Source organism: Planococcus citri, chromosome 1 (assembly GCF_950023065.1).
Source record: "Planococcus citri chromosome 1, ihPlaCitr1.1, whole genome shotgun sequence".
Classification (NCBI taxonomy): Eukaryota; Metazoa; Arthropoda; class Insecta; order Hemiptera; family Pseudococcidae; genus Planococcus; species Planococcus citri.
In genome coordinates this window covers 58,094,395-58,105,869 of record NC_088677.1, presented here as the reverse complement: position 1 = coordinate 58,105,869, position 11,475 = coordinate 58,094,395, and the positions used below count along the sequence as shown (strand labels likewise).

Sequence of the window (11,475 nt, the reverse complement as noted above, 5' to 3'; positions counted from 1 at the left end):
CGAAATGTGTCTTTTTACAGTCTCGTTCTGGTCAAAATTATAAAAAATCCCAACTTTTGTCAAAATTGTCAAAAAAGCACTGTTTTTGGCCATAATTGTCGAAAAATACACTTTCTTCTGACGTTATCAAAAAAGTCCTAATATTTTTTGTAAAAATGAACAAAAAAACCTGTTTTTAGCCATAATTTCAAAAATTCTTACTTTTGCCAAAATTATCAAAAATTATCAACTTTTTGTAAAAATTGCCAAAAAAGCACCTATTTTTGCCAAAATGTTCAAAAAATCTTATCGCCAGAATAATTGTCAAAAAAGTCTTATCTCAGCAAAATTGTACAAACTTTCATTTTTGAAAAAACTATTTAAAAACCCCAACTTTTGTAAAAATTGCCAAAAAAAAGTCCTGTTTTTGCAAAATTGTCGAGAAATACCTTTTTTTGACGTTATCAAAAAAGTCCTAATATTTTTTGCAGAATACGATCTAAAAACTTTGTTAGTAGCAAAAATTTTGAAAATACCTGCTTTTGCCAAAATTATCTTGAGAAGTCCTTGTTATGTTTTTTGCCAGAATTGTCTGCAAAGTTCTGGTTTTGTCTAAATTGTCAAAAAAATCTCGTTTATGTCAAAATTGTAAAGTTTTTTGTCAAAATTATAAAAATTGCCAAAAAAGACTCCTTCCTTTGCCAAAATGTTCAAAAAATCCTGTTGCCAAAATTGGCAAAAATTCTTACTTTTGACAAAATGATCCTTAAAAAGTCCTGTTTTTTGCCAAATCATTGTCAAAAATTTATTTTTTTTGTAAGTAGTTATCAAAAAAAATTTGTTTTTATTTTGCCAAAATAAACAAATTATTGTAAAAAAAAACGTCCGTTTTTAGCCAAAATTTTCAAAACTCCTGCTGTTTGTCAAAATATTGTCTGCAGGTTCTACTTTTTTGACGAAATTATTTTAGGCAAAGACCTTTTTTTGACAAGTTATCCAAAAAATGCTGTTTTATGCCGAAATGGTCAGTAAAATCTTGTTGCTAGCCGAAATAATCTGAAAGTACAGCTTTTGCTAAAATAATTTTCAAAAAGTCTTGACAAAAATCCGCCGGAGTCTACAGAACTGATCAAAATTATTGGTAACTCTCTCCAATCGATTCAGGAAGTCGAAAGTAAGGTTTATTTCCAGTCTCAGCTTTCTTGGTCAGTTTGTGAAATTTTGATTTTATCTTATTTTGGCTCTTTAATTTTCAAAGATCGAAAAATGCACTTTGTCATCTAAAATTTTGGCTGCTGCATTAATGTATTTTTGCATGCTCTTTCGATTTTGTTTCGTTTAGCTCAAGAATTTTCCTTTCGGCCAATGGGGATACCGCCTTTGTAAGTGAATACATTTAAGTACGTCTGGTACCGCCTCGTTCAATTTTAAGGTATGAATCTTATACACGAGATAATTTAATGCTCGTACCTTGCTCCGTTCTGTGTGCTATTGGGTGCAATGAACCGTGTTCATTGCTTAATTTAAATATGAATTTTACCAAATGTTATTTATTTTTAAAAACTTGATACAGATTTTTCTACAATAATTCTGCCTGCATACCATCAACTTTTAGTAAACTGATTCTTCAGGTTTTGCCAGAATTCCGTACGTTCTCCATTCAATTTACCATCGTGCAATTTCATTTGTTCATTTATACTCAAATAACACGGATTCTCTATCGTTGTTGGATTCCATTGTACACTTAAGTTTTCGTAATTCGGATCCCTATCGAAGCAAAAACAGATCATAGTTTACTAGAAAAAATGTGAAATATGAATTTTTAGCTCTTAGTTTGTTGCATACCCTGTTTTGGCAAAAGTGCAGATTAGTTTCGTGAATATTTCGATCATTCCTTTACTTCTTTGGGTCAAAATTGGCTTCTTTCTACTGGTGTATTCTTTCATGAAAGCGAAATAACTGTAATCGCAGCCGTGAACAGTTCCTTTGATACATATAATGCATTGTTCATCAATTAAATATCATATTCCAGTATTTATGGGTTACTAATGCAACCGATAATATAATTGAAATACGTACCTTCTAACGGTTCGTCGACCACTTCCAAAATTCTATCTTTCATTGTACCCATATTACCTTCAAAATCAAATTTATAAACGTACACTGAGTTTGGCAGGTCTGATGCTACGACGTTAATGACCGAGTCGTATATGTCGGATAATGAAATATCAGTTTGAATCTGAAGATTATGCAAACAGAAATTTATTAGGTAGGTATACTACTCGTATTTTAAAAACTATCCTCGTCCAATGCATTAAAAAATTTCCTACGTTGATTTTTGTCATAAGTGATGCGTCCTCTACCGACTTTCCTTCGAAGTAGAACGTTTCAATTTGTTTTTGCATCTGTTTTAATTCGTCATCTTTCAAGTGAGATCCCCAGCCCCAAGGATTTTGTCGTACAGTCGAATAAAAATTCTTCTTCATCACATTTTTGAATCTAGCTACAATGTAGATGACGTCGTTAAATTCGATACTTTACGAATATGATATTTTTTTACTTATAAAAGGAATAAATTATAAATTACGAAAAAATGCCATCGCAGCTTCTTTATCGCAGAATCCAACGATGAGGGGTACTCTGGTCATCGATGGTGTCATGTCTTTGAGAGATTGAGGTAGGATCGAGTTTCCTCCTTGCTCAAACATGTGCGTGAACAAAGAAGCCGGAAATATCGGAGCGTTGTTGTTTTGCTATTCATTTTAAAAAATTTCGAATTTTAGACATATTTGCTAGAGAATTATCCCAATCAGCACAAAAAATTTTCGGACGGGACATGAAGGATTCAATATAAGTACCTACCCAAAATACTTACACCACTAGTCAAAATTTCAGACACTGGAATTTATTTTTAGACTTTTGTCGATTTTTTAAAAATTCAAAATTTGCCCAAAAATAGAAAAAATAAAAATGTTATCAAACTGTACTAGAAAGCCAAAATTTAGTTCGTACTATTTTCGTCCTACCCAGTCGATTGGTGATAGTTTCGAACCATTCTGGAGCTTCCATTATAAATTTTCGGGTTCGAAACCATGACCACTCGACTCGAAAAGTGGAAAGTAGGATACAAATCAATCTTCAACTTCTTTCCTTTGCGCGTTCGTGCAAACGATGAATTTTCTATTTTTTTTTTTTTTTTTTTCAGAAATAAGTATATAATTCCTAAAGAAAATTTTGGATTTGAAGCTGCTCTAAAATATTTTGAAAATATGTATGTACCTAGGTATATCGATTAAACGGGGCACAAAAATAGTAATACCGATTTTATAGGTGCTGAATATTTCATTCACGCCTTATTTACAGCGTTTTTTCGAAAACTGGAAAATGCGAAAATTCGGAGAAGGCTCCAGAACGGGTTGAAACTATCTCCAATCAACTCGATGTGCTGAAAATAAGCACAAACCAAAATCTCAACTTTCTTGGTCAATTTGGTAACATTTTTATTTTTCCTAATTTTTGATGCTACCTAATTTGAATTTTCAAAAAATTTACCAAAAATCGAAAAAAGAATGTGAGCCTCTGAAATTTTGGCTGGTGGTGTACTTTGGGGTCCTCTATCGATTCCCCTTCGTCCAGTTCCAAAAATCTTCTTTTGTACATGAAAGATGTGTACTTCATTGTTAAATGTATTCGTTTTCTTACTTTCTGAAAGACAGAATCAGGTCTCAATGATATGATGGTATCCACCGGCATTTGTTTATAGTACGCTAATAATTTTCTCCTTTCGTTTTTGTCATTTCCTTCGTAATCTACCGATTTTGCCAATTCGAAAGCCATTGAGGCGTTCTCTTGCGGAATAATGAGGACAGGATTTGTGACATACATGCCCATTAATACTGCTTTGTGGAATAAACCTATAAAAGTATTGTTTAATAACCCGAGTTGCGTCAATGGTACAGTTCTTTTCAATACGTATTGAACATATGTATGAAGTTATGATGTACTCGTAAGTAGGTCTGGTTACCTTCAGTTTTTGGTGAAAGCATCAGACAATGAACTAGTGACGATCCACTACTACTTCCCAACAGGGTTATGTTATCAGGATCGCCACCAAAAGCTTTTATATTATTTTTTATCCATTGCAGACTCAATATGATATCTTTCAGTCCTTGATTCCCGGAGCACTCCTTTAAGCCGAGATCCAGAAAACCTAGGTATATTCGTATTTCGTATAGATTTTTCACGCATGTTCAGTGAATTGGTGAGAGTGAGTCGACTAACCTAATATATGCAATCGAAAGCAAACGGTGACGAAAACTACGTCATGATGCATAAGAAAATCCGGCGATCCATATATATCTGGATCTGGAGAACCGAATGTTAATCCGCCTGGGTGAATGTCGACAATGACCGGCTTTAGTGGATCTCCTTTCGATGGTAACTAAAGGTATCAAAATTTTTTTCACAGAATGAATTTAGAAAGTTGTGATGATTTTTTAGCTCATAATTACTCGTGTCATATACGTAGGTACCTACCTGACTTTTAAAACTGGATTGGACTTTGGTTTGGAACTAAATTACTTACCTTTGTTGTATGAATATTGTTATATAAGCAATCTTCCGATCCGGCGAGTTCTCTTTTGAATATGCAGAACTGTCGACACCCTTGTTTTTCAGTTGTTGCATCTAAAATAATATTTTTCCACGGTCTCACTTTCACAGGATCCTAAGTTCGAAAAAGTCGTTATTCTCACATGCGTATCGTGGAATTCATGGAAACTAATTACTCGTAAAAAAAAGCAGTGAAATATGCGGTGAACAGATGCTTACTTTGAATCGCAGTTGGCCTTCTGGAGCCTGCCCATAAGGTACACCAAGAAAAGAGAAATATTCAGTGCCAGAAAATGACGATGTTTTTTTAATTCCTTTAATTTTTCCTTCGTTTACGGTTACAATTATTTTGTCTGACATTTTGTGAAATTAATAACGCTAAGGTTAACGTTATTCAGTGGTATTTCTAGTACATGTGTTACGTCATCAACACTCAGGATACAAACAATTACAACTTAATTATATGGTAATTTCGCTCTTTGACCTTCACCGACCTCGTAGTTTGAAAAAAAAGATAGCTCCTGCTGGTTGTGTTTTTTATGCCCCTTACTACTCTACAAATGTAGTGATAGCTTTAAATGTTCGCATTCGTGAGCTATACAGATAGGCGTTGTGAGTTGAAATTATCAGAATACTTGCCAAGTTAATTGTTAGTTGAAGTTTAATTTTTGTCGGCAGAAGCGGAATAAGGGCATGTTAAAAGTGATAGGGTAGGGAAGAGCGATCGGAGTGATCTGTCACTGGGCTGATGTGTCATAATCTTCATGTCTCAGAATTATGCAGCGAAAACTGGTGTGATTTTTATCAACTAGTTCCACTGACCTACCAAGTAAAATACAGGGTGCCCAGAAATATCGAGTACCCCTAAAAAAGTCTTCTTTGTTGGTCACAGTGAATGATAATGATGATAGCACATGACTGGTTGTTGGACTGGAGAGATAACATTCCATCCAATCATATGCATCTACAAGGAAAAAAAAATTATGGATAATTTTTACTATTTCATACAGTAACCGGATCCCATTCAAAAATATTGCGATTTTTACTATGAGATTAGTAAATTTTACTATGAGATTAGTAAATTTTACTATGAGAATAATAAATGTTACCTAATTCTATAGGTAAAATGTATTTTTTGGCTGAGTAAAAATCACTATTATTTTTGGATTGGATCCGGTTACTATACTGAAATAGTAATTTTTATTGTTTTTTTTTCAGTGTATTTCACGTTGCCAACCTATATTTTTAATGAAAAACTTTTTTAGGGGTACTCGATATTTCTGGGCATCCTGTACATGTAATCTATCTACCTATATTTGAGAACGGACCCATCCAAAAAAAAAGTTATCTGTAAATTTACGTTTATCATCTGCAAAAGTAAAAGTTTCGCTGAAACACGTTTCCATCACAAATTTTTATTTAGCTAGCGAAGTCGAGGAATAATCGGAATATTATTCTAAAATCATCGCAGGTAGAGAATTCTTCATTCTTCGAAACTATTGAGAAAAAAATGTTCAGTTGCGCAAAAATCTTATTTTTCAAAAATATTAATTTCGTTAGGTATAATTTTTTTTAGGCAGCTTTTAGCGACATATTGCTGTTTTGAGGGCCCCTGGTATCTAACAATTCTCAAAGTTCTTATAACTTTGTGCGAGTTTCTCGATGTCAACTTAATCTTGTTGAAATTTTAAATTTTATTATTACTCAATACTCATATATTTAATATACTTCTGGTAAAATATTTTAATTGAGTGATTTTGTATGCACATGATTTTATCAGTTAGTTGTTATGTGGGAAATTTTCGTTTCATTTTGTCCCAAAACTCAAATCTTTCACCGTTTAGTTTTCCATTAATTAATGTTAATTTCTCGTCGATGCTCAAATAACACGGTCTATCCGTCGTCGTTCGTCTCCATTGCGTTTCAATATTCTCATAATTGGGATCCCTAAGCATAAAAAATAGGTATAGGATCACAAAATTATTTGTTTTGTTCTTAAATTAGGTACAGTTTCAATCGGTCATTGATAAAAATCAGATATGTACCCTGTCTTAGCAAAAGTACACAGCATTTTGGTAAATGCGTTGATAACTCTTCGTGTTTTTTGTTCTTGTGGTTCGGTTTGTTTGGCCCAATAACTAACGTCGTCACAGTGAAATGTTCCTGTCAAAATTTTCAATTGAATTAGAGTGAATCTTTCAAAACACCTATGTAGATAAGTGGAGAATAGATGATTTTAATACCACAATAATTTCTATGTCCCCTGAAAAAAAATCCAAAAATAATCGAAGTTTTTGAGATTTTTTTATAGAATTTTATTTCATTGCGTTCATACTTTTATTTCGATTACCCACCTACAAAGTTTTTCATCCGATTTTTTAACGTCGTTAAAAGTCAACGTTAATTTAATCTAAACATTTTTTCGGAATAAGTAAAATGTTTTAAAATTTTCTGATTTTGTAAATTAACATTTTGTAGTCTCAAATACGTAGGTATGTGAATCTTGTGCATGATATGTAGATGCCACAGACCTTTTTAACGTACATATTTTTGATTTTTTCTTGAAAATTGCGGTTTGTATGCCTAAGTATAATATATGTAGGTTTACATAAAAACTATTTTTTTCAACGTAGGGTCGTAGGTATTGTAACATGTAAGCCTACCTTTTATCTCGGGTTTTACCAATACTGAAACTAGTTTTTTGAACATGCTTATTTTACCGTCGTATTGAAACTTATAAACATATACTGAGTGATTAAGCGAAATTGGATCAATTAATGTATCATAAACTTCAGAAAAAGCAGCATCACTCAAGATCTGAAAAGTGAAATTAAGAAAATCTGATGCATTAAGTTCTACATGCTGCTCAAACAAGACATATTTTTTTTGTACGATGAGAGGAAATGTGACTTACGTCAATTTTTTTACGTACACTGGCTGCATCGTCGGATGAAGGTTTTTTGTACTCGTAAAAAGAGTGTATTTCATTATTAAGATGGCGTAGCTGTTCATCTGTGAGGCTATGCGGCCACCCCCATATACTTTGGCGATACGAATCGTTGAAGATTTCTTCAAACTTAGGTTTACTTCTTTCATGATCTACGTAATCATGATGTTAATGTAATTACGCCATCCAACTCGTGTATGCTCACTGGACATGATTATTTTTACCCATAAATCCTCGTACTGCTTCATTCTCACAGATACCGAATATAATCGGAATTTTTTCGGTGGAATTTATCAACTTTCGAGGAGAAACTGGTATTATATGTAAATCGAGCGACTCTTTGAAAGGCCCTCCTGGATATGATTTAATGGTAGGATTATTCTAAGAGAAAAAATTTGTTACTCGTAGATTAGACGAAATTATTGAGTAAATACCTGAGTGCTCAATATTAATTTTTGAATCGATTTACCTCTTCGATTTCGGCATCAAACATTTTCATTTTCTTGACGAGTTCTTCGGCGGATTTTCTTCTGAAAAACATTAGTAATTTTTTCGGATCGGGTTCGTTTCTTTTATGGCCTAAAAATCGAGCGAATTGAAACGCTCTGGCGAGTTGATCTTCGCAATAAGGAACTAAGCAATTGAACATGTACTGGCCCATTAAGATGGCTTTATGGAACAAACCTAAAAATGTACGCGAATTTAGTCAATTCAATTTGATCTAAGATCTTTCTCTCTAATGAACTGTGTTTCTAGCAATTTATACCTTTGACTGCGGGTGATAAAAGTAATAAATGAACTAGCACAGCTCCGCTGCTGCTTCCAATAGCTGTTATATTTGAAGCATCGCCGTTAAATGCGTGAATATTGTTATGTATCCATCGGAAAGCCATTATTATATCCTTCAGTCCTTGATTACCAGAACATTCTTCTAACTTGAGGTTCAAGAATCCTAAGTATGGCGAGTTTTTTGAGAGGTGCAATTGTCGTATTTATAATTAGTACTTAATGAAGGAGATTATACCTACCAAAAATATTCAACCTGTAGCTTACGGTAACGTATACTATGTCGTGATGCATCAAGAATTCAGGCGAACCGTGATCGTCCGGATGTATTGAACCCCATGTTTGACCTCCTGGATGGATAAATACAACCACTGCTCGCAAAGGTTCATCTGGCTGAGGCAGCTGTTCAATCAAATAAGTTGGAAGTTGAATGAATTCGCATTCGTTGAAATTTTATCGAGATTGGCGTCAATCAATTAATCAGAATTTGGACTATTGCATCATAATTTCCCGAATTTCATCTAATGATTTTGATCGTCAAAATTTCTTCTTAAGGAATGATTTTTTTTACTGTGTTTTTGAAAAAAATCACTTCATTGCAAAAGTATGTAAGTACCTGTGGCGTAAAAATATTGATGTATAAGCAGTCTTCAGATCCTACGATTTCATGACGAAGGAATGAAAATTGTGTACACATGCAATGATCTTGTGGTTTAGTTGCGTTTCGAATGCCTTTCCATGATTGGACTTTAACTGGATCCTGTTCGTTGAAAATAATGCAAAGAGAATTTGTATGTATAAACATCTAATGCTAGTGTAAAATTAGGTAGGTAACTGGAAATACTCACTTTGAATCTTAATTCGCCCACAGGTGGTTGAGCATAAGGAATGTTATAAAAAGAATAGTATTCGGAATTAAAAATCGAAGACGTTTCTCTTTTACCTTGAATTTTCCCTTGTTCAACGCGAGTTATTGGGTCAATCATGTTCAAAGTTTGACGCGAAAATGCCTATCTACATAAATGTATGTATGTACCTACCTAGTTTCGAGTATTTCGTTTTAAGGCAAAACGGTTTTTTGCATCGGTGTTAATTTTTATCGTATTAATGATTTTTAGTCCAATTTTTCTACTCGAACTTCTACGTACCAAGGATTCATATTATTATTTTGTTTGTTTCGAAATTTGACCCCCAATGTTTTCAAGATAAGAGGCTTTTCATGGCTGAATGTTGTTAGTAACTGCGCCTACGAGTGGGAATACTTTAGGATGAAAATTCAATTTTGAGAAAAACTTACTTAATCTAGATAGTGAAAAATGTCGTACTTACTCCGCTAAAATTTTCTATTATCTTTTCGAACATGTACGTAATAGTACGTAAGTAATTTTAAAACTTTTATCGTGGTCACGCTGACGCTTAGAAAGAACTAGGTTCATTTTACTAGCTTTGAAAGTACATAAAATCAACGAATTTTATTTCGAAATCGTTATACAGTGAAAATAGAAAGTCAATATTTTAGCAATTGTTTCTTGATATTTTTGCCAAAATTCCATTTGATCCTCTTCCTCATGTAGAACTGACTCGGGAAATATTTTTTTTTGCCAAAACCAACCGCTTCTAGAGCTTGAAACAGGAGAAAAATTGTTGAGAAATTGCAGTTTTTTGTCACCATGTACCTACCTAAAGGTTAAATATTGACTTGGATCATTTCCTAGTGGTTTTCTCTCAACCATTCTACTATTCTCCAATTGAATTGAATTGTTTGACCCTTACGAAAAGGTTGAAGTGCTAAGTATGTTCTATTCGAAATAGCTTAATTCGACTTCTTATCGGAAGCTCTTTAGACCGTGGCCGCAAAATTAACGGTTCAATGAGCAATGCGTGTGAGCAATCACCTCCTTTTTCCACTACTTATACATATTTACACGCCTGCTGAAGAATATTTCCCACCATCGAGTAAACTGTCAAAATAGGAAAATTTTACTACGTGACTTGAGTATTTTTTATCACGTGCCCATATTATGTACCTGAAGGTCTGTTACCTTCTCAATCGTAAACCAGTATTATATTGTCATTAGCGGATAAATTCTAAATTCGTTGATGAAATTTCAATTTCAACAATTTTTTTTCATTATTGGATTATTATACCTATTTTACTGAGCAACAATGCAACATTGAATTTAAATTTTTTGAGTGATCATACCTCAGTCTCCTATCCTATATCTTGTCAGTTAGGCAAACACTTATGCATGAATGCAATGTGAAATGTCAATATTCCTAGTGAAAGAGTGGGTTTCTCTGACAAGAAGCATGTGATTAAATAAAACGAATGAAATGCCTACAGTAAACCCTGCAACGTGTAAAAGAGAATTTCATAAATTTCAAAATTGTTATGCGAAAGGTTGAACTAAAACATTAGTTGATGATACGTTTAAAAAAAATTGATCGCTTTGGAAATCGAGGATTTCTTCAAATCGATTGTATAGATTTCCTACACGAAATCTAAAGAGGCAGTTGTAAATAAAATATCGAGTTGGAAAAAATTTGTTATGAAAATGTATCTCCTAAAAATTTTTTCATTCCCCTGAAAATTCAATCTTATCATAAGTTCGGAATTCCAAATCGATTTGGCTCGGCGAATCGAAAATCCGAAGCGACGAGTTGAAAAGTGTATCTATGTTGCAAGTTAAAAAATCTCAAATTTCCAAAAAATTCTAAAATCGTCGATTTTTCCAACAAATTTTTCAAAACTTCACCTACTGCTTAAAATCAGCCCTCAAATCGATTGTCGCCACTTTTTTTACTGATCTGGAACCTTCAGGAAAAGTTGAGTGGTCTTCAGCAATTTTTGACAATTTAAAAAATTCAAAGAAGCTGTTTTATGGACAATTTTTTAACTGTTTCATGAGAGACAATTTTTTTGAGCAAAGTGAACCAATTTGAATAATGCCTCCAACTTCACTCTCACATACCAACAACAAGTAGTTCTGTACCATTCTGAAGCCTCCGAATGTATAGGTAACTTTGGTTAATGCTTATTGGGTACCCCCTCGACCGTTTTATGTGGTTACCGCGAAATTCTAGAAGTGTAAGTTCAAAAGTGAATTTTAGATCAATTTCTAAATTCTAAAAAAAGTGGGAAGAATCGATTT

The 11,475-nt window shown here is 33.3% G+C and overlaps 1 protein-coding gene across 1 annotated transcript; it reads right to left on the bottom strand.

The window, feature by feature from the left end:
- Positions 1-1,513: 1,513 nt before the first annotated feature.
- LOC135835448 (uncharacterized) lies at positions 1,514-9,613 on the bottom strand. Its single transcript, XM_065349707.1, has 20 exons — positions 9,172-9,613; positions 8,940-9,083; positions 8,566-8,725; positions 8,304-8,489; positions 8,007-8,221; positions 7,762-7,918; positions 7,505-7,689; positions 7,254-7,407; positions 6,636-6,753; positions 6,381-6,537; positions 4,810-4,959; positions 4,565-4,705; positions 4,261-4,420; positions 4,004-4,189; positions 3,682-3,893; positions 2,567-2,732; positions 2,310-2,482; positions 2,059-2,218; positions 1,825-1,963; positions 1,514-1,746 (listed from the first exon to the last, which is right to left on the bottom strand). The coding sequence occupies exons 1-20, from the start codon at positions 9,307-9,309 to the stop codon at positions 1,584-1,586; spliced, it is 3,264 nt and encodes a 1,087-aa protein (XP_065205779.1). The 5' UTR covers positions 9,310-9,613; the 3' UTR covers positions 1,514-1,583.
- Positions 9,614-11,475: the final 1,862 nt, after the last annotated feature.

Coding starts and splice junctions, on each gene's coding strand:
- LOC135835448 (XM_065349707.1), bottom strand. CDS start 9,309: ATGATTGACCCAATAACTCGCGTTGAACAAGGGAAAATTCAAGGTAAA. Junction 7,690..7,761: donor AGCAGTACGAGGATTTATGG/GTAAAAATAATC, acceptor ATGATTACGTAG/ATCATGAAAGAAGTAAACCT. Junction 4,706..4,809: donor AAGGCCAACTGCGATTCAAA/GTAAGCATCTGT, acceptor TTTCGAACTTAG/GATCCTGTGAAAGTGAGACC.